The 19,101-nt window shown below is 39.8% G+C and overlaps 1 protein-coding gene across 2 annotated transcripts in view; it reads left to right on the top strand.

The window, feature by feature from the left end:
- The window catches only part of LOC109480802 (secretin receptor-like), a 59,882-nt gene extending 41,259 nt beyond the window's left edge, over positions 1-18,623 (top strand). For both annotated transcript variants that reach the window (XM_019783116.1, XM_019783115.1), the window contains exons 7-14: positions 822-966; positions 4,339-4,492; positions 4,893-4,953; positions 5,416-5,482; positions 7,890-7,981; positions 9,942-10,080; positions 13,605-13,646; positions 17,545-18,623. In XM_019783116.1, coding sequence (XP_019638675.1) covers positions 822-966; positions 4,339-4,492; positions 4,893-4,953; positions 5,416-5,482; positions 7,890-7,981; positions 9,942-10,080; positions 13,605-13,646; positions 17,545-17,799 — 955 coding nt within the window. In that variant the 3' untranslated portion in view covers positions 17,800-18,623. The remainder of the gene's footprint in view (positions 1-821; positions 967-4,338; positions 4,493-4,892; positions 4,954-5,415; positions 5,483-7,889; positions 7,982-9,941; positions 10,081-13,604; positions 13,647-17,544) is intronic.
- The last annotated feature ends 478 nt before the right edge of the window (positions 18,624-19,101 follow it).

Genomic DNA, 19,101 nt, shown 5'->3' with positions numbered 1-19,101 from the left:
GCGTTGTCAGGAAGCTCCACTGTATCCTGAACTACTTCTACCTACACCTGCTCATATCCCTATATCTTTTTCCGGTCTCAGGAAACTCCACTGTATCCGGAACTACATCTACCTACACCCGCTCATGTCCCTATATCTTTTTCCGTTGTCAGGAAACTCCACTGTATCCAGAATTACATCTACCTACACCTGCTCATGTCCCCATATCTTAGTCCGTTGTCCGTTGTCAGGAAACTCCACTGTATCCGGAACAACTTCTACATGCACCTGCTTATGTCCCCATATCTTTGTGCGTTGTCAGGAAGCTCCACTGTATCCGGGACTACTTCTACCTACACCTGCTCATATCCCTATATCTTTTTCCGGTCTCAGGAAACTCCACTGTATCCGGAACTACATCTACCTACACCTGCTCATGTCCTTATATCTTTTTCCGTTGTCAGGAAGCTCCACTGTATCCGGAATTACATCTACCTACACCTGCTCATGTCCCTATATCTTTTTCCGGTCTCAGGAAACTCCACTGTATCCGGAACTACATCTACCTACACCTGCTCATGTCCCTATATCTTTTTCCGTTGTCAGGAAACTCCACTGTATCCGGAACTACATCTACCTACACCCGCTCATGTCCCTATATCTTTTTCCGTTGTCAGGAAACTCCACTGTATCCGGAACTACATCTACCTGACATAAGTCGACATACGTAGTCAGACACACCCTACTACAGAGGGATGACAAAGCGGTCCTCGTCAACCTGACGGACGAACGACACATCTACCTACACCTGCTCATGTCCCTATATCTTTGTTCGTTGTCAGGAAACTCCACTGTATCCGGAATTACATCCACCTGCACCTGTTTGTGTCCTTCATCCTCCGAGCGGTGTTTATATTCATCAAAGACGCCGTGCTGTTCGGGGGGATCGGACAACCGACGTACAGCGACTTTAATGGTGACAGTAAGGTGAATCTAGGTCTTTCTTTGTCCTCTATTAAAACTGATAAAATATCAAATAACACCCAAAATGCTTTAACATTTTAACAAAGTAATTTGAAAAGCATCAAGATGTTGTGGCTAGTCCATATTTTGCAGGCTACTCAGTATCGTAATGTGTTTACACAAAAACACATACTCAATGCTTATACGCAAACACACACACACACACACAAACATATATATAGAGAGAGGGAGAGTGAGAATAGAGAGAGGGAGAGGGAGGGGAGAGAGTAAGTGTACCCCCATTATTACTCCGTGAAGGAGGTCATGACCTCCGGACGGAGTATTGTGAGCAGTCGTTTTGTCGTGTTCGCAGCTAGATCACAGGGTTCCCTTTATTTAATCGGCATGAAACTGTATACGTCTGTATATGCCCTTGGTGATGCACGTATTTTTATTTTTATATTTTTTATATTCGTAGCAGTTTTCGTGGTCAATGTACATTTAGAGGCATATGGGACCGGCCGCAATAAAACGTTATTTTGAATAGCGGGGGGGAGGGTTTTCTTCAGGCAGATACGGATTTTGGTTGTTGTTTAAAAACAGCTGTTTCGTAGACTGTAGTGGAAATGGTGAGGCGTTCTCCAATGCGTTCGCAGTAAAGAGTCATTGTTGTCTTCCTTGTATTTCTATGTAATTGGGCATGTGGTGTGTCGTTATGTCCGTGATGATGCACGTTGTTTTCCTTTCAACGTAGCAGTTTTTATATTGAGGTAAGTTCATATTTCAGAAACACCCCTATTTCTGTAATACTGTGGAATAGGCTGTAGCTTAATTATAAGCAGATATTAGGTGATTGTTGTGTATAATCGTTTGCGAGTACCTGTTTGTATTGTGACTTCTTGTGACTGTGATTGTGAATGGTTTGCACCTACTACTATACCTTATCAAATAAATGAAAAATGTAAATGAAAGATCTTGTTATAGAATATGACTTTGTTCATCTGTTTAGCTTGTCGTGTTCTTGATCATATGTATTTGCAAAATATAAAACTTCACGGAGAATTGTCGCCTATGGACACTTGTTGTTCTTTAAGAAACAAATCGTTTTAAGACAGGTGTAAATTTAATTGTATAGGTATCTGAAACTAATTATTCTTGTTTGGATGTTATATGACCAATGACAAGGTCAGGTGTGCACAGTTTTGCCACTCCTTTGCCAGACTAGACTGTATTTTCCACTTGTTCTAGACCAGTCGTTTCGTCTACCCATCGGCCAGGTATCTAGAACAAGATTGTTATTACCTACATTTATTGTCCTCTACGTCTTTGTTACCTTTGTCAAGAAGGTTATGTTTTCACTAGCGTTTCTGTGTGAGTGTGTATGTGTGTATGTATGTGTGTGTGTGTGTGCATCTCAAGAAGCTTTGCATGTATTGTCATGAAACTTGCAAGGCTATACTTGCTACATTTGGAAGTTAAGTGAAGGTGAAAATCAATAAACATAATTCATTCAAATAATTGCATAATGTATTAGAAAGTCCTATGATAGCTGTCTCTGTTACGATAAGGCTGTCATTGGGTGGAGAATATGACCAACTGATAATCCATGATGGAAATAAATGAGGATCGTATTTTCATAACCAATGAGAAAAATGCATAATTTCGTCAGTCGGAATGGTTAACATCATTTGGCGAAGGTATGAGATCGTGGAACTCTTGTTTTCCGAAATGCAATATTCAGAAGACAAAGGCACATGCATTAGCACGCACACACACAAAGACACATACACTCACACACAAAAAACACGTGCATGTTCACACGCACATTCACACAGACACAAATATAAAGAAGTCATAACTAGATCGTTCCACACGCATATAGAAACACACATACATACACGCACACACATACATACAAACACACCTACAAACGCGCACATTTCGTGTTCCGTACCTGTCAGTATATTTTGGCGAGACAGATATTTAATTTGTAAAATCCCTGATCCTCCCATCAGCAGACGGCGCCAGCAGCCAGCAAGTGAAGCTTATCGCACAAGAGAAATCAAGATCTCATATTACTGTTACAATTTGTTGGACTCCTGACAACAACCTTTAGTGCGAACCGTGCTGAGACATAGGCATCCATGGGTTGATCATCTTCTTTTATGATCGCTATTCTAGAGTTTATATTATCGTGGTTGTTTAAATGATTGGAGAGTGCTCTGCTGTCTGATAACAAAGCAATCAGATATGGTTTCGCTTCCCAGTACTACAGCGCCACCTGGTGTGATATACGGAATCTGCAGCATCAGCACACCAGCACAAGCATGCGCGCGCACGTCCATTGATAGATTAAGACGCAGACAAAAAGACACGCAGACAGACGGAAATCAATATGCATGTATATGTCACAGGGGAGATTGGAATCCAGGGGGATCCGGAATCCTCCTAGGGGAGATTGGAATCCCTATCTCCCCTAGGGGAAATTGGAATCCCTATCTCCCCTAGGAGAATCTGGAATCCTCCTAGGGGAGATAGGGATTCCAATCTCCTCTAGTGGAGACTGGAATCCTCCTAGGGGAATCTGGAATCCTCCTAGGAGAGATTGGAATCCTGATATTCAGATCCCAATTAAGTAGTAGAAATACTAGAACTCATAGATTGAATCTTTTCACACCTAAACTTTCAATCAATTTCAGCATAGGCAAGCCTATTACATGTACACATGTACTATAATTGTAGGTGAATTACCAGATTAGAATCAAGATTTGTCCTGGCATAATTTGCAGTTCTAACTCTATAATTGCAATCTTTCCTAAGAAGAATTCTGCTTTCTGCTGCTGTTCATCCTCCGCCATCATTTGATCAGTATGCTGTCACTTCGACTGGCTTGGTAGGGGAAAACAATCCCTTATATACCAAGTCACTAACAAACTGGAAAAACTGTTTTTTGAGTCACTATCTCACAATGGCCTGATGCAAATATCTGGGTCTGATTTGCATATTCACTTACCTATACTGAAATTGATTGAAAGTTTAGGTGTGATATAACTCGGTCTATTTTCCCAAGCATTTTGATGCAATCAGAATTTCTCCTTTTAAAATTGGAGATTGTCCTGTAAGAATTCCCACTTGTCCTAGGGCAAATTGGAATCCCTATCTCCCCTAGGAGGATTCCAGATTCTCCTAGGGGAGATGGAGTTCCAATCTCCCCTAGGAGGATTCCGGATTCCCACTTAGAGGAGAACATCCCACTTAGAGGAGAAATTGCCAGACATGTGTCATATGATTTGAAATGACATACATGCTGAACAAACCAAACTCCTGAGGGCAAGACACTTTGTTTTGTCACGGTAAGTGCAATTTTTGTCATACCTTCCTCCTTTTGAACCGCAGATCGGGTGCAAGATCGTTGTGACCTTGTACAACTACTTCATCGCTGCCAACTACTTCTGGCTGCTGGTGGAGGGACTCTTCCTGCACTCCCTCATCGCCGTAGGCTTCTTCTCCGAACGGAAGTACTTCCGGTGGTACATGGTGCTGGGATGGGGTAGGTACTTCCGAAGGTCCGCTGCAGTGGTATGTGTAGGTGCGAGAGCGTTGCAGTATTTTTCTTGGAAATTAACCTGTATGCATAAAAATGTATCGACTGCTACCACGGTGAACGGTTATCTTGTGGTTTTACGCCTCAGAAAACTCGTTCCGTCGTTTTTCATCAGGTGCTCGAGCATTGATATAAGTGCGAAAACGGTACATTGTACTATGATGGTTAGGTATTCCTGGTGGTACATGATATTAGGAAGGGTAGATACTCCCCGTATCATCAAGTTTTGAAGTTGTGGAACTTCAGTGATTTAACCATTCGCATTGCGGTTGCATAATTGTAGCATGTTTATTAATAAGCACACGGGCGTATGCCTGTCTCCTTAATTCGTCCTTCCCTGTTGTAGGAACACCTTGGCTGTTCATGATCCCGTGGATTTCAGTCCGAGCAACACTTCAAGACACACGGTGGGTTTACTATCCCACAATCTACACATAACATGGCACAGAACGGGGACACTAGAGTTCTGTCACATTCGGGGCGGGATGAGCCGGCATGCCGTCTGAACGAAAACTCTTTATGTACCCCTGTATATTCAAAATGGATTCTAAATATTTACTGCATTTCATATATTTTTGTCATTTCTGGTGGCCATGGCCAGCCCGAATTGTTTAGTCCTGCTTAAAGCCTTCGAGGCCAAGTTAAAGTGAAGTAATGTACCCAAATTGTATTCTAACGGCAGTATTGGTTTGATTCTCAATATCTCAACAGTATTCCAACAGCTTTCGCAACATTCTGATCGCATTTAATGGAAAAACGAAAATTTAATACAACATGAAATATATATATACCCGATTTTGCCAAGTCCTAACCGTCACGTCACTAATTCCGATTGGTAATGCATGAAGATGACTGTCTTATTTTGCCAGATGCTGGGAAATCAAACACCTGCAGTACTGGTGGATCTACAGGGGACCCATCCTGGTGTCTGTGCTGGTGAGGGGAACTGATTTTCACGTCTGAAACATCATTAATCACATCTGTCTAATATACATTTAATTTAATAGTTTTTCTTTATTGATGAATAATCGAAATTGCACAAGGCGGCGTCGGCATAAAATTTTGTTTATGGGGTGGGGCTATAGCGACGTATCGAGGACTAAACGCCGAACGCCACATACATGTATTGAGCACAATTTTGGTGAAGGGTAGATATCCAGGTGATAAGATGGACCAAAAAACATAGTAACTTGACATGATTTTAAAAACAGACGTTTCAAGTAGCATCCACGACCTTCCGTCAGTGACACAGGAGACTTGTCAGGAAGATTTATAAGCACGAAGTATTGATTGATATTGATATGCAGATAATTGAAGACAATATTTTTGAAGTTACGTATAGTAAAACGTCGTATGATTTAGCTGCGATGTTGTTCCGCGGCCTCATACCTTCGCCAAGTGATGTTAATCTTTAGGAAGGACAAATTATTATTCCCCCTGATTATGCAAATAGGACCCTTATTTCCATAAATTATATCAGTTGATCATATTCTCCACCAAAAGACAGTCTTATCTTAACAAAGAATACCATTTCCTCATAAATTATGCAAATGAGGTTCGTATTTGAATACTATTTGAAGTTGTTTAATCATCTTCACTCAACTTTCAAACACCCTAAGCATGGAATTCCAGGCAATACTATTGCTGAATTACAACATTTTCTCATTCATTATGCAAATTAAATCTTAATTTACATAGTCAATATCTGCCTTTGTTTCGTTCGCAATTACATACGCCACAATCTTCAATAGTCCCACCATGTAATGCAACTTTGCAAACTAATGCAAATTTCTGCTTATCCTTTCTGCTAGTTACCTCCATGAAATGTGTCATGGATGTTACATTTTCAGTTGCTTTTGTCCGTCCGTCCGTCCGTCAACAAGATAACTCAAGAATGGCTGGATGGATTGGTTTCATACTTGGTGCTTTGGTAGGGTGTCAGGAAAGCTGGAAATGATGAGTTTGGGCCCCCTAGTGGCTTCCCTTGGTACTGCGGTGAAAGTTCCGGTTTTGATTTCTCGCGATCTGGACATGCGAGGGTCACGAATTTTGGATGGTAGGTAGCTCTTGTCTGCGGGAAGAAGTCACGTCAGTTTGGGCCCCCTTGCGGCTTGTTCTGGAACTGCAGGACAGTTTCTTTGGAAATCTTCGAGAGAGGATAACTGAACAACCTTTTGATGGATCGTCGTGATTTTTGGTATGTAGGTAGCTTGAGTGATGATTGACATAATTAAAATACAGTTATGCAAAACAGGATCTAATTTGCATAGTTAATGAGGAAATTCTATGAATCTGCTGTATTCCATATTACAGCTATGAAACATGAAACACTTTAGACATATGTAATTGAGAACGACGAGATCTTTTGCAGATATTGATTATGTAAATGAAGACCTATTTTGCATAATTAATGAGAAATTGGTACAGTTTTATGGTGGTATATGATGGGAATTTAATACTTGCCATAATTGGAAGTTCAGTGAAGGTGAACATCACTCAACATTATTTATTCAAATTAGGACCTCATTTGCATAATTTTTGAGGAAACACTAGGATAGCCTTATTTCTTAAGATAAACATGTCATTGGATGGGTAATATTATAAACTGATATGATACATGCAAATGGCCTCTTATAATTTGCATATTCGCAGTGAAAATGTATAATTACTCAGCTTGGAGGGCAAACATGAGTTGGCAAAGGTGTGTCAGAGGACGTGCTTGCATATAACCAACAGTATGTTGTCCATGTTAAATGATAAGGATTTCACCAGTGTGTTGCATGTTACTAGGTAGGAGCTATGTGAATAATTTGTATAAAAATTTTGCAGATGAGCAGGATTGTAAGTGTGAGACATTTACACATGGTCATCACCATGCATAAGATTTACAAAAGAACTAAACATGTCATGGAGGTATGAGATCGCCAAACTCTAGTTATGATTATTATTAGCCAGAGGTGAATTAATCCAGCTATGAATTCTTGGAAACATTTATACATAAAAAGGCAGGCCCGGCAGGGTATCTTTAATCCAAAATAGAATGGTTATGAGATGGAAAACAATCGAAGTCATACACAAGAGCACAGAAAAGAAGTTCTTGTTAGTAGGTACTTAGTAACTGCCTGGATTAAAGACCTCTTCTTCAATTTCCGCGGTACGCTGTCGAAGTTGCATCATGCGACGTTTGAGACGGGAGAAATAAAAGAACATTGCCAAAACATTGTCAAATAAACTGTCCAAGGTGAACAAGAGATCCTAACAGGCATAAATCGCTTCTACTATACTTATTCCCATGTCTGTAGTCGTTTCTGACACGTTGTTTTTTTTTTACCTCATTCCACAGGTAAACTTTATGCTGTTTCTAAATATAGTCCGGATTCTTGCTGTGAAACTACGACAGGCCAACGGAACAAGAGAACATTCGCAGCAGTACAAGTAAATACTCCTGACAGTTATTTCGTTTCCATCTCTACATATATAAGATGAAGTTAATTCAAAAATAGTATCAAATTGACACACCACTGAAGTAAGTATGGTTATTATGTTATGAGAATTAGGTTGTTCGTGTGTGCGTGTTTGTGTGTGTGTGTGTGCGTGTGTGTGTATGTATCAGTGTGTTTGTGTGTGTGTGTGTGTGTGTGTGTGTGTGTGTGTGTGTGTGCGTGTGTGTATCAGTGTGTGTGTGTCTGTGTGTCTGTGTGTCTGTGTGTGTGTGTGTGTGTGTGTCTGTAGGCAGGTGTGTGTGTGTGTGTGTGTGTGTGTGTGTGTCTGTGTGTCTGTGTGTGTGTGAGTGAGTGTGTGCGTGTGGGTGTTTGTGTGGGTGTGTGGGTGTGTGTGAGTGTGTGTGTGTCAGGGTGAGGGTGAGTGTGTGTGTGTGTGTGTGAGTGTGTGTGCGCGCGCGCGAGTGTGTGTGTGTGTGTGTGTGTGTGTGCGTTTGTGTGGGTGTGAGTGTGTGGGTGTGAGTGTGTATGCGCGTGCGTGTCTGTGTGTGTGTGCGTTTGTGTGGGTGTGAGTGTGTGGGTGGGTGTGCCTTAAAAATTTGGGCCTCCTGGTGGCTGACTTTGGTACTGCAGCAGAACTTTTTTTACCTTTCGTCCGGGAAGCTTTTAAAGCGGATTAATCAAGATAGGAATGATGAATGTTCATTATTTTAGGCATGTAGGTAGTACAGATGTACACAATAAAATGCAAATCATGTTGACACATTTGACACATTCAGCCAGACGGGCTGTCATTTCTGTAATAAACACAGGTCGGAATTTTTCACTCTTCAGGTTGACAGGGGCGTCATGCCGCTTATTTGATTGACATTTTGTGAGCCCAATTTATTTAGGGGTAAATAAGGCCTACCAAAGTACATTTAAGTAAGGGGTCCTCTTTTCGTCATTTTTAACCATGGCTGCATGGAAAATAAACGAATTTTCCCAGGGTAACAGCTTAGTACTCGAAGAAGCTCAGTACCTAATTTTTCCGATACTTAAATTAAAATCGATGCAATACGTGTACCGCTATCTTCGATGACCCAAACACACCCACAACGCATATAGAACGCACAATCCCGAGGCGAAAAGGCCACATAACCATCCGCGCGGACTAATTACCAGGAAGTCTTCGCTGGACCAACAACATTACGCCACCTATAAAGGCTACATCTAACCGGCTTTTCAGAAAATACAATGATATGTACACAGATAGTACAATATCAGGGATATCGCGGTAAAAACATACGAAACAAAGTCACGTTTCCGGCAATTTTCTGCACACTTAGACTCAGATTTAAACTCCGACCCGGAACCATAATAGAATTTTGATACTTGTAATGTAATGTATGTAATCTGTGGCTAGTGGAACATAAACAGATACTAATCATGCAAATCAGAACCTAATTTACATAATCACTGAAAATACTATAATTCCTTAGTGGTAGATGAGATGTAACTTAGACCAGTTCAGTTAGAACATTTGCATAATTAATGATGAAATTTTGAAATGAAAACTTGACAAGGGTTTCATTTCACTTTCACATTGAATACAAATACTTTTAATCTGAGTTGAAAAAGCCATATATGAAAAAGATTATGCTACATGTAATAATCCCATTTCCATGATCAATAAGACAAAATGTTATCGCTCTATATTCGATGTTGTGCTGCGAATTCTTTTCTGTACACTTTCTGCAGGAATCTTCATCTGTGTGACCTACCTGTTGTAATAATGTGTTATTTCTCCTTCAAACCGTTACTTCTGTGTGATTTCTTCAGGAATCTACCGTGTTGTAATAATGTGTTATTTCTCCTTGAAACCGTTACTTCTGTGTGATTTCTTCAGGAATCTACCCTGTTGTAATAATGTGTTATTTCTCCTTCAATCCGTTACTTCTGTGTGATTTCTTCAGGAAGCTGACCCGATCCACACTTGTGTTGATCCCGCTCTTCGGTGTCCACTACATCGTCTTTATCGGCCTTCCTGAAGACGTCACGGGGCAGGTGAAATATGTCAGCTACTTCTTCGACACTTTCATGAACTCATTCCAGGTAAGCATAATTTCCTATGTGATGAAATTGGCCTTTTTGCATCTGTTACTCTGTAAATATTATCATAATCCCATGTAAATGTAAATAAATTATTACTGTACAGTTTTATTCATCCCCAAGTGAAGTGAGATGAGGTTAGTGTTAAACGGCCAGACAGAATGTCTGTGTGCGATTGGGGATGAGGAAAATTACCTGTGGTAAATAATCTAGTTGAGGCTATCAGTTCTTGATTACTAGAACTAGATTACTAGTTCTTGATTTGAATTCTGTTCAGACGGGGGGGGGGGGGGTGATCGACCGAATAAGCTTCAGGTCACATAAGGTAAGAATGGCTTGAGCTTAAGAGCTGCGTACGTAAAACACGGGTTCAGGTACAGGTTCGGAACTGTACCTATTTGTTCTAGAAGGGTACCCGCCAACTCCTAAAATTTTACTATTCTGGAACTAGCAATGTTGTTGTCTGTTCCAAGAAGTATTAGATTCGTTATATCCGGTACAGTACCAGTACAACAATGTTCCGGTTTTTTTACCTGTGCCTAATTGATTGTAATCGTATCGCTACACAGTTGAGCTAGAACCAGTAAACTTGGTGACATTTCCTCAAATATATCTGGCAACGATTTCCTTTCAGTGAAATATGTAAAAAAAGTTTCCGTGTTGTCATGACAACGGGTTTCTGAAAATTTTTAATTCAGTCATTTTTCTTCAAACATTGACATTTTCAATTTTCTATGTTAAGTAAAAGTGCTTTCTAACAGTTATGACAATCTTACGTAATTTTCAGTAATCTGTAACATAAAAAATGCTAGTTTGATGACGTCATTTGTCAAAATCAAAGATGACGGACTATATAAAGAGTACAAAACCAAGCCGCAAGATTCCGCATGAACAATTATGAAAGAGGTACTAGTTAATGCAAATGAAAAGAAACCTACAATGGTCGCTGGAAGACAGACGAAAATGTCCAGATTATGCATGACGTACAAAATGACTAATAAACTGGAGGACGTACCAACCACTAAGTATCTGATATCAGCCCAGAAAAGAACAAGAAACAGTCATGCCTTCCAATATCACAGTTGTCAAGTAAGAATTGAGGTGTTCAAAAACTCGTATTTTCCAAGAACTACCGTAGAGTGGAACTCCTTGCCACGAAGCACAGTAGGGGCATCATCACTAGAAAGCTTTAAACAACTGCAATTAAATTTGCAAAGATTAAGAGTAACAAGTCGTTTGGTATGATATAGCTAGCTGCCGCCGCGCCGCGTGCCTGCGAAGCTGGTGTGTTACGCCGAAGGACGGCTATACCGATACAGATATCGTTAGCTTTTTGGTCAAACTTTGTGTGTTTTAATTAACAGAACAGCCCATTTGTATTGCGTTTTATGTTGTATCTTTTAAAAATGTTGTTTTTATTTTCAAAATGGCGGAGACCTTGAATGTGCGTTATTTTCACGGCAGCAATGCGCGCGCCGATGTCGTCCATAAAAATTACCTGCTGTGGCCTAACTCAAACAATGGCGGATAGGTTATGTTGTGTGATAATAACGTTTCGTCCGTCAGTTTCGCGCTGTTCCTATTTGATAAGTAATGCCAGATGCTGCCTGACGTTCTTGTAACAGGATTCTTGATACATGTTACACTTAGAGTTCGCCATATGGGCCCGTATTGAATACCACCACAGTGACACCACAGATTTCGCACGTTATCTCGAATGGATTGTAATAGGATTGGATTGGATTAATTGGACGTATAAAATCACTGACGATAATTGCTTTTCCGTTTCATTTCGTGTTATAGATAGTGCTGATTACGTCACGGCGATCTCAAATGATATCTGATTCAGAGACCAGAATCTGTATAGTCTGCCTACCCTGCCTAAATGCTTAGGCCAGAACTGGTCCCTCGCTCCTGTCCCGCCAGGCAGCACGGTCCTTAGCCTTTTGTTCAGCAAACTTAAGGGACCATCCAGTGTTATGTACTATTTGGTCCCGCCATCTTGTCGGGGTTCTTCCTCTAGGCCTAGGGTTTTCAAAGTCCTGGTGGTAGGTCCCATATACAAAAGAGTTTGGGGGTCTTTTCTGAACATGACCAAACCACCCCAGCCTTCTTTTACGAGTATAGTCTTCTGTGTAGCCTATGCTATTAAAATGATTTCGTTGAGTTTGATATGTTTTCTTGTAGATAGTTAGTAAGTGTCTTCATAATTGGATGTGATAGTTTTGATATTTGGACAACTGTATAACATGATACAGGAGGATAGCTTCTCAACTCATCTATCCCTTGGTCTTAATTATTTGACCGTTGGGGAACCGCATATGATCTGACAACCAGTTTGCTCCACCCTTCTCAATGTTCTGTGTCATGCTGGTCCATTCATTCTCTGATATTATCCTCCTTTTTATCCGTTGCCTACCCTTCTTTCTTCCTCCTTGTGCTGTTCCTTGCATGAAGATTTTGGCTAGTCTCCATTATCGATGACAGGTGTCCATTCTACCTAGTACGTTTCCGTATCTTGACTGTCTTCGATAATAGAAATTCGTCGTATATTAGACACTCACTTGCATTGTTGCCATTCAGTATGTAAAGCATCAGCTACCTACATACGAACATCACGACAAGCCATCAACCGGTTCTTGGGTTATCCCCGAATAACATTTTTTGACAATGCTCTTGCAGTTCCAGAACAAGTTGCTATGGGGCCCAAAACTTTCAATCGATCACAAAGGCTATCTATCATCTACGATTCGTGACCCTAGCTTGTACAAATCACTAGATATCAAAACCGCAAAACCCCGCTATAGTACCACAAGCCACAAGGACAAATAGGTTTGAGGTCTCATCAAGTCCTACCCAACTACCAAGTTTCATGACAATCCATCCACAACTTGTTGAGTTATCGTGGCAAAGATCAGAAATTTAGTAACTATATGGCATGCGCGAATTCCTTCAGTTTTTCAAAACTGGACGCATAATATACCTACATACCCCAGAGGTGTCACCAAGGAAGGAACTCACCATAGATTTTGGTTGGGAGAAGATAATACACAAACAAAGTTATTCTCTGATGATAAGAAGTACGAAACATAAGGGAACAAACAACCGGAATCAGCTGTTTGTAATAAGCATAAACGTTTTGTAACAAGACTTACAAGACGTACATTAAAATATAACGATTCTGGTCTTCTAAGGGTTTCTTATGTAAGTGTTCTAATGATGACAAAGCTAATGGATGAATTTGTTCTTAGATTACTATATTTTAGATAGATGGTTACATGTAGTAGCCAGGCCTTCTTACCTCTCCCGTACCAACACTATATTTAACATGATTGGAAGCGGTTGATTTACCGCGGTGTAAGATTATCATCTATTGCCAGGCTGCAAAATTGGATTTGATTTATTCCTTGAAATATCTATTCAGGTGAACGATCATATAGACTTAAAACATGTACTGAAATATTTTTTGTTATTATTTATCTATTTATCCGTTCATTTTTCTCTTTTCCTTGTTCCTTCGTTCCCAGGGGCTGATCGTGGCTGTGTTGTACTGTTTTCTAAACGGAGAGGTGAGAAATTATTGTTGATTGTTGATCCATGTTGATTTGATGATGTGGATGACATCTTCTGGGAGGCCCAAAACTGATGCAAGCGTGCGAAAAAAAAAGTTTGGCAAAAAAAAAGTTGCCTTCATTATGGTATCTAGGTGGTCATGAAGGTTGAACAAATGGCTAAACACAGAGAGTAAAATTTTATTGGCATGGTAAATAATAGACTCTTCATTTTCATTCCTTCAAATTGTCTTCTTGTCCTGCAATGTGTTTTGGCACTCTGCGACATAAGTACCGTTTTCTATATTTTTTTTTTCAAATTGCGGTATATATTTGCTCATTTTGCAGCCTTCTTTGTACGATTTACAGTATGGTCGAAACTTTTTTTGTAAACAAAAATTCTTGCGTGCGCGGATGTCATCCATATAATCAAATCAACATGGCCTTAACCATTCAACCGAGTGTGTGTGTGTGTGTGTGTGTGTGTGTGTGTGTGTGTGTGTGTGTCGTGTGTGTGTGTGTGTGTGTGTGTGTGCGTGCGTGCGTGCGTGCGTGTGTGTGTGTGTGCGCGCGCGCGCGTGTATGTGTGTATCTATCTTTGTATCCCCATATCCTTGTGTGTCGGCATCCCTGTTTTAATCAAAATGGAGCAAGGCTACAAAGATTTTGCTAAATGGGGTGCTGCATAAGGCGTTTACAGAAGAGTTACGTCTGATAGATATTTTGTCGACAGGCTGCTGAGAACAGATAAGGGCACGATGTTGATTACCTTCGCCTTCGTTTGTGTGGGGGAGGTCTTTTGTGTTTTTGCGACCTAAAAGATAATTAATCAAGAATGTTGTCATATGTAAAGACTCATTCAATCTTATATGAATTGATCAAACCTAAACGACAATTCAAAATTAACCCATCCTAGAGCACGATTATTGAATCACACACGTTATTAAAATACATTTTAACGTAGTTTATTGAAATATCTTTAAAACTGGCAGTGAACTGGCTATTTTGTATTTTATTCATGGTAAATTCATATCCAAAATATGTATTTTCTTCTCTTGCTTGAACTTTTGGTTAATATGGCTGATTGCTCCTTTCCATCCAAGGAAATTAGAAATACTATCTGTATTAAATAGTGGTCCTAATTCCGACCTATGTTCCATGCAAACGCATATACCTTTGGTAATCGTTTGTCTGACCAAAAACCCGCGCAGTATGAGCTATAATATTGTCAGATAAAGCTGCACAGCTGTGTATTTCACTTCAGTACAGCACCTTGCACCCAAGCGTGATGGTTCACGAAACTTACGGCAGGTTTTTTGGTTATTTTGTGGGTGGAACGTTCTATCGCAATAGGGGTGCCCTAATTCCGACCTAGTGTTAAACACAGGTCCATTTGAGAAGAGAGTTTAAAAATTATAATACACAAATTATGACTAGAACAATCTACAACTGTTTTTCTGTCCCAAACAAGTCTTCTTTTTACGATTACACGACTTGCTCCAAAGCTGTTTCAAAAACAAAACCTGCATTTTTGACACGCTCGTCAACCTCCCAACAAGCGTCAAATTTAAACAGATTTTTCACTCGTCTGTTGCCGGAGCTTACGAACTAAAACAAACTTTGTGAGATTATCGTTACCACCATATAGTTTGTCCATTTTTGTGGGTATTTATATGGCCATGCACCTATGCATAACGCCGCCACAAGGATTTTTTCAAACTAGCCCGGAATTAGGGGTAGGTCGGAATTAGGGCACCCCCCGTTAATAGAAATTACATACGATCACATAAGATGTTATCTATGTCAGAAAGCATGTGTAATCTAAGATTCAATGTGAAAATCGTTGCCACGGCAATACGAAAACTATCACTAATATGATATATTTGTTTCAGGAATTTTTTTCTAGCGTAAGGCTTTCAGACGGTATGTGACATGAAAGCCCCCAGAATTGCTCCAGTAATAATGAAAATTTTATTGCCCGGAGGCTAATTGCAAATTACAAAACATAAAAGAAACAGAATACAGAATAACTGAAATCTACATGATTAAGGTAGCTATCTATAAATATAATTATACCTATGTCTAAAACTATGTCTGAAGGGTTTGACTTTTCTTCTGACTTCTCTTCTGTAAACCATGGAAGACGTAATGTCCCACCTTTTCCAAAATTTATGGGTTTTGGGAAGTAAAAGAAGAATAGTTTTTTCTTGGTCTGTAAGTTTAGAAAAATTTGGATGAATTGTAAAAGTTTTAATAGTCAAGTCATTTCGAGCGTTGTTATGGAAGTTTGAAATAAAATGTATTTCGTCTTCCACAGCCTTTGCACTACAATATTTACAAATTCTTTCACATACAGGTAGTCTTTTATACCGTCCTGTCCCTAATTCCAGAGGATGGGCGCTAACTCTAATTTTACTAATGGCAGAGCTTAGCTCGAAATCTGCAATATCAAGATATCGTTCTGTGTTGTACATGGTTTTACATTTTACATAAAGTACTATCGGTTGATAAAGAATGAAAAAAAAATGTTTGTATATGCATATCTGTAAGTCTCCTCAGCATTTTCCCAACATGTTCAGGGTCACACTGTGACTTATCGGAATGCCGCTAAAAGGTATATCCATTGTGATCTAATATATTTTTAACGCGTTGTAATAAAGTCAGTCTACGAGTATTTGTCGGAAGGCTTTGCTGTAAATAATGTCGTTTATAAGGGTTCTCTCTCTCCCTCTCCCTCTCAACAACATGTATAACATGTTATTAAAATGCATTTTTGACACTTGACAGCAAAATATATCCTTCCCCCTCCAATAAAATTGTGATAGGCCATATTGCACGTTATACATGGTATCGTTGATGAAGGTTAGACATCCAGGTAAACGATACTCGTAAGAAAATTCAAACTCTACTACTGGATCAGTTAACGGATTTATTTCCGGACGTTTCGAGTGACATCCATCACTCTTCTTCAGCGTCACAAATGAACAGAGAACTGATTCACTCTTATATACAAGTAACTAGAAAAACCGGTTAAACAACAAGGTCCGTAAGAAGCTTTATCATGTGAAAGAACGGTTCACTCAATGTACAGGAATTAGAACTAGAAAAACCTGTTCAACAACCGTAAGAGTATACATGGTATCATTATGGTAAATCTATATGTTATGCAACATATGTGTCTTTATGTTGCTGGTACTTTAGGTTTAAATGCCAGATGACTTTCGCAGTCTGCTTTTTTTGTCCGAGAAACTGTGTAGTGACCTTAGAGAAGCACAGAATTGTTTATTAATCGTAATATACTTAGGAATGCCATGGGGTCATTTGAATTCAATATTCTGAAACAATTTAACAACTTAACTGGTGGCTTTGTGACAGAAGCCACTTTGATAATAGTTGTAAATAAACAAAATGACAGTCATAATTTACCATGTTGCGGTGTGGGTAGAGATGTGCAGTGTCCGTAGAGTGTAATAACATTTCATTCATTTGATTCTGTAACGTCATTTCACATTTGGAACAAATCGAGGATACACCGAATATTGTTTATATGTGCATGGTGGCCTGTAGTGTCCGTATAGTGCCTATAAAGTAACGCACTAAAGTTTGAAGGAGCGCGACCTTTAAACCGCTGATCGCTATCCGAAGATTTAAAAAGCATCATGCATGCTATCACTTGTAGTACAATTTTCTGTTTGAAAGTGGAAAAATGTGAGACTTGACAAGTTGGCCCTAGTGTAACACCCTGGTACACTCTGGTCTTGAAATAGCCATATGCAGGTACATAAACATGGTACACTTTTTTCATTTACTTAATAGTTCACCACAAAACAAGGCTCATGTCATAGATCTAATGTGTAGACGTTACCAACGTCCTCTGAGCCTGACGTCACGAGCACGTGTTTTCCCCTGCTTTCAGGTACAGACGGAGTTGAAGAGAAGATGGCGGCTGTGGAAGGAAAGCCGAGCTCTGGGAGGACCGCAGCACATCGCAATGCCGCACACGACCATGTCGATAATGAGCCGGGCTTCTTCACGTGACAGTCCCGCCAACACTCCCCCGAGAAGCCCTTTGCTTTCACAGAACACACCCCCGAGAAGCCCTCTGACGTCACGGAACACCCCCCGAAAAGACATCAACAGACGCCTCACGAGTCCCCCCTGCTTATCATAACGGAAGCACCGAGTGACAAACATAACGTTATGAGTAAACATAGAGGCAACCTGGAGAAATATGCTCCAACGTAATCATGTTGCCAGCATAACTGTACCTGTAATCAAATATCTATCTTGTGTTACCAGGAATACCAAATGATGCAAAAAATCAAGTGATGTATGAATTTTTATTACCCCTCAGATTTACTAAAAACAAACTCTCATTTTGATTAGTAAATCTATTCTCTCTAACGTATCAATCTAGTAGAAAAAAGCCTAAGATTAAATGTTACATAGAATCATTTTCACCTTTCTGTTATTCAAGGTGATAGATCTACATGTAACATGAACTAGTGACTGATTCAAAATAGTAAAGCAAGATTCTGAAGGACACAGATACTCATAACGTAATTAAGGTTTGCAGTGTGGTCTACGGTGTTTGATACCCCTTTATCAGTAATAGCAATTTACTTAAAACCTTTTCATCATTTCTGTCAAGATGGGTGGTTATTATGGAGTCAGATTTCTTTGTATTCTACGAAATGGAACAAAGATGCTATCCACCACACGTTATAAAATGATTACTCTTAGATTTTCCAATGGCAGACATGTTCGCTAGAGGTGTAAAAAGTCCTTTCCATCCGATATGTACATGACACAATAATGACGGACTATCCAATATACCGTGGCGATGACATTGAAGACTAGTCTGTGACAGCCTATTGAAGAGGTGACGAATTGGACAGAAATTACATAGCCTATAATCCGCCAATAGCTTACGAAGACATTGTATAGATAAAACCATCCGCAAAATTATAGAAACAAGAAACAGCTGATATGAAATTTTTAAAAAAACACATACACTCCACCATCAGCTGTTTTTCCACATCAGTAATTTATTCCTTTCCGTTACTATTTACCGTCCTGATGACAATGCTATCTATTCAGTATTTAGTATCGATTAGGTGAACGGGAAAATATAGATGAATATCTTCCACCATTTGTATAATCCACCTTTGTTAAGGTATCGTATCAGATGCGCACCAAAAGCCATGTCACAACTACCGTAGACTACAGATAGCTGATTGGCGTGTACGAAACGATCACAGGAAATGGCACAACACATCTCCCAATATCTGCTTGGAGAGAACACTTAGCGCACACCCACGAAAGCCTACGAAATTAATGACCTGTTTCACACGTCTTTCAACAGGCGTGTTTTCTGAAATATCACATGACCTTTAAAACTGCTAAGTTTGAAAAACGCATTCTAGCAAGCGACGTTTCAGATTAGCGAAGGGTTCATGAATTATAGCTGCGG

Source organism: Branchiostoma belcheri, unplaced genomic scaffold, assembly GCF_001625305.1.
Source record: "Branchiostoma belcheri isolate BF01 breed outbred unplaced genomic scaffold, Haploidv18h27 scaffold52, whole genome shotgun sequence".
NCBI classification, from domain to species: domain Eukaryota; kingdom Metazoa; phylum Chordata; class Leptocardii; order Amphioxiformes; family Branchiostomatidae; genus Branchiostoma; species Branchiostoma belcheri.
This window is presented reverse-complemented; position numbering and strand designations above follow the sequence as displayed.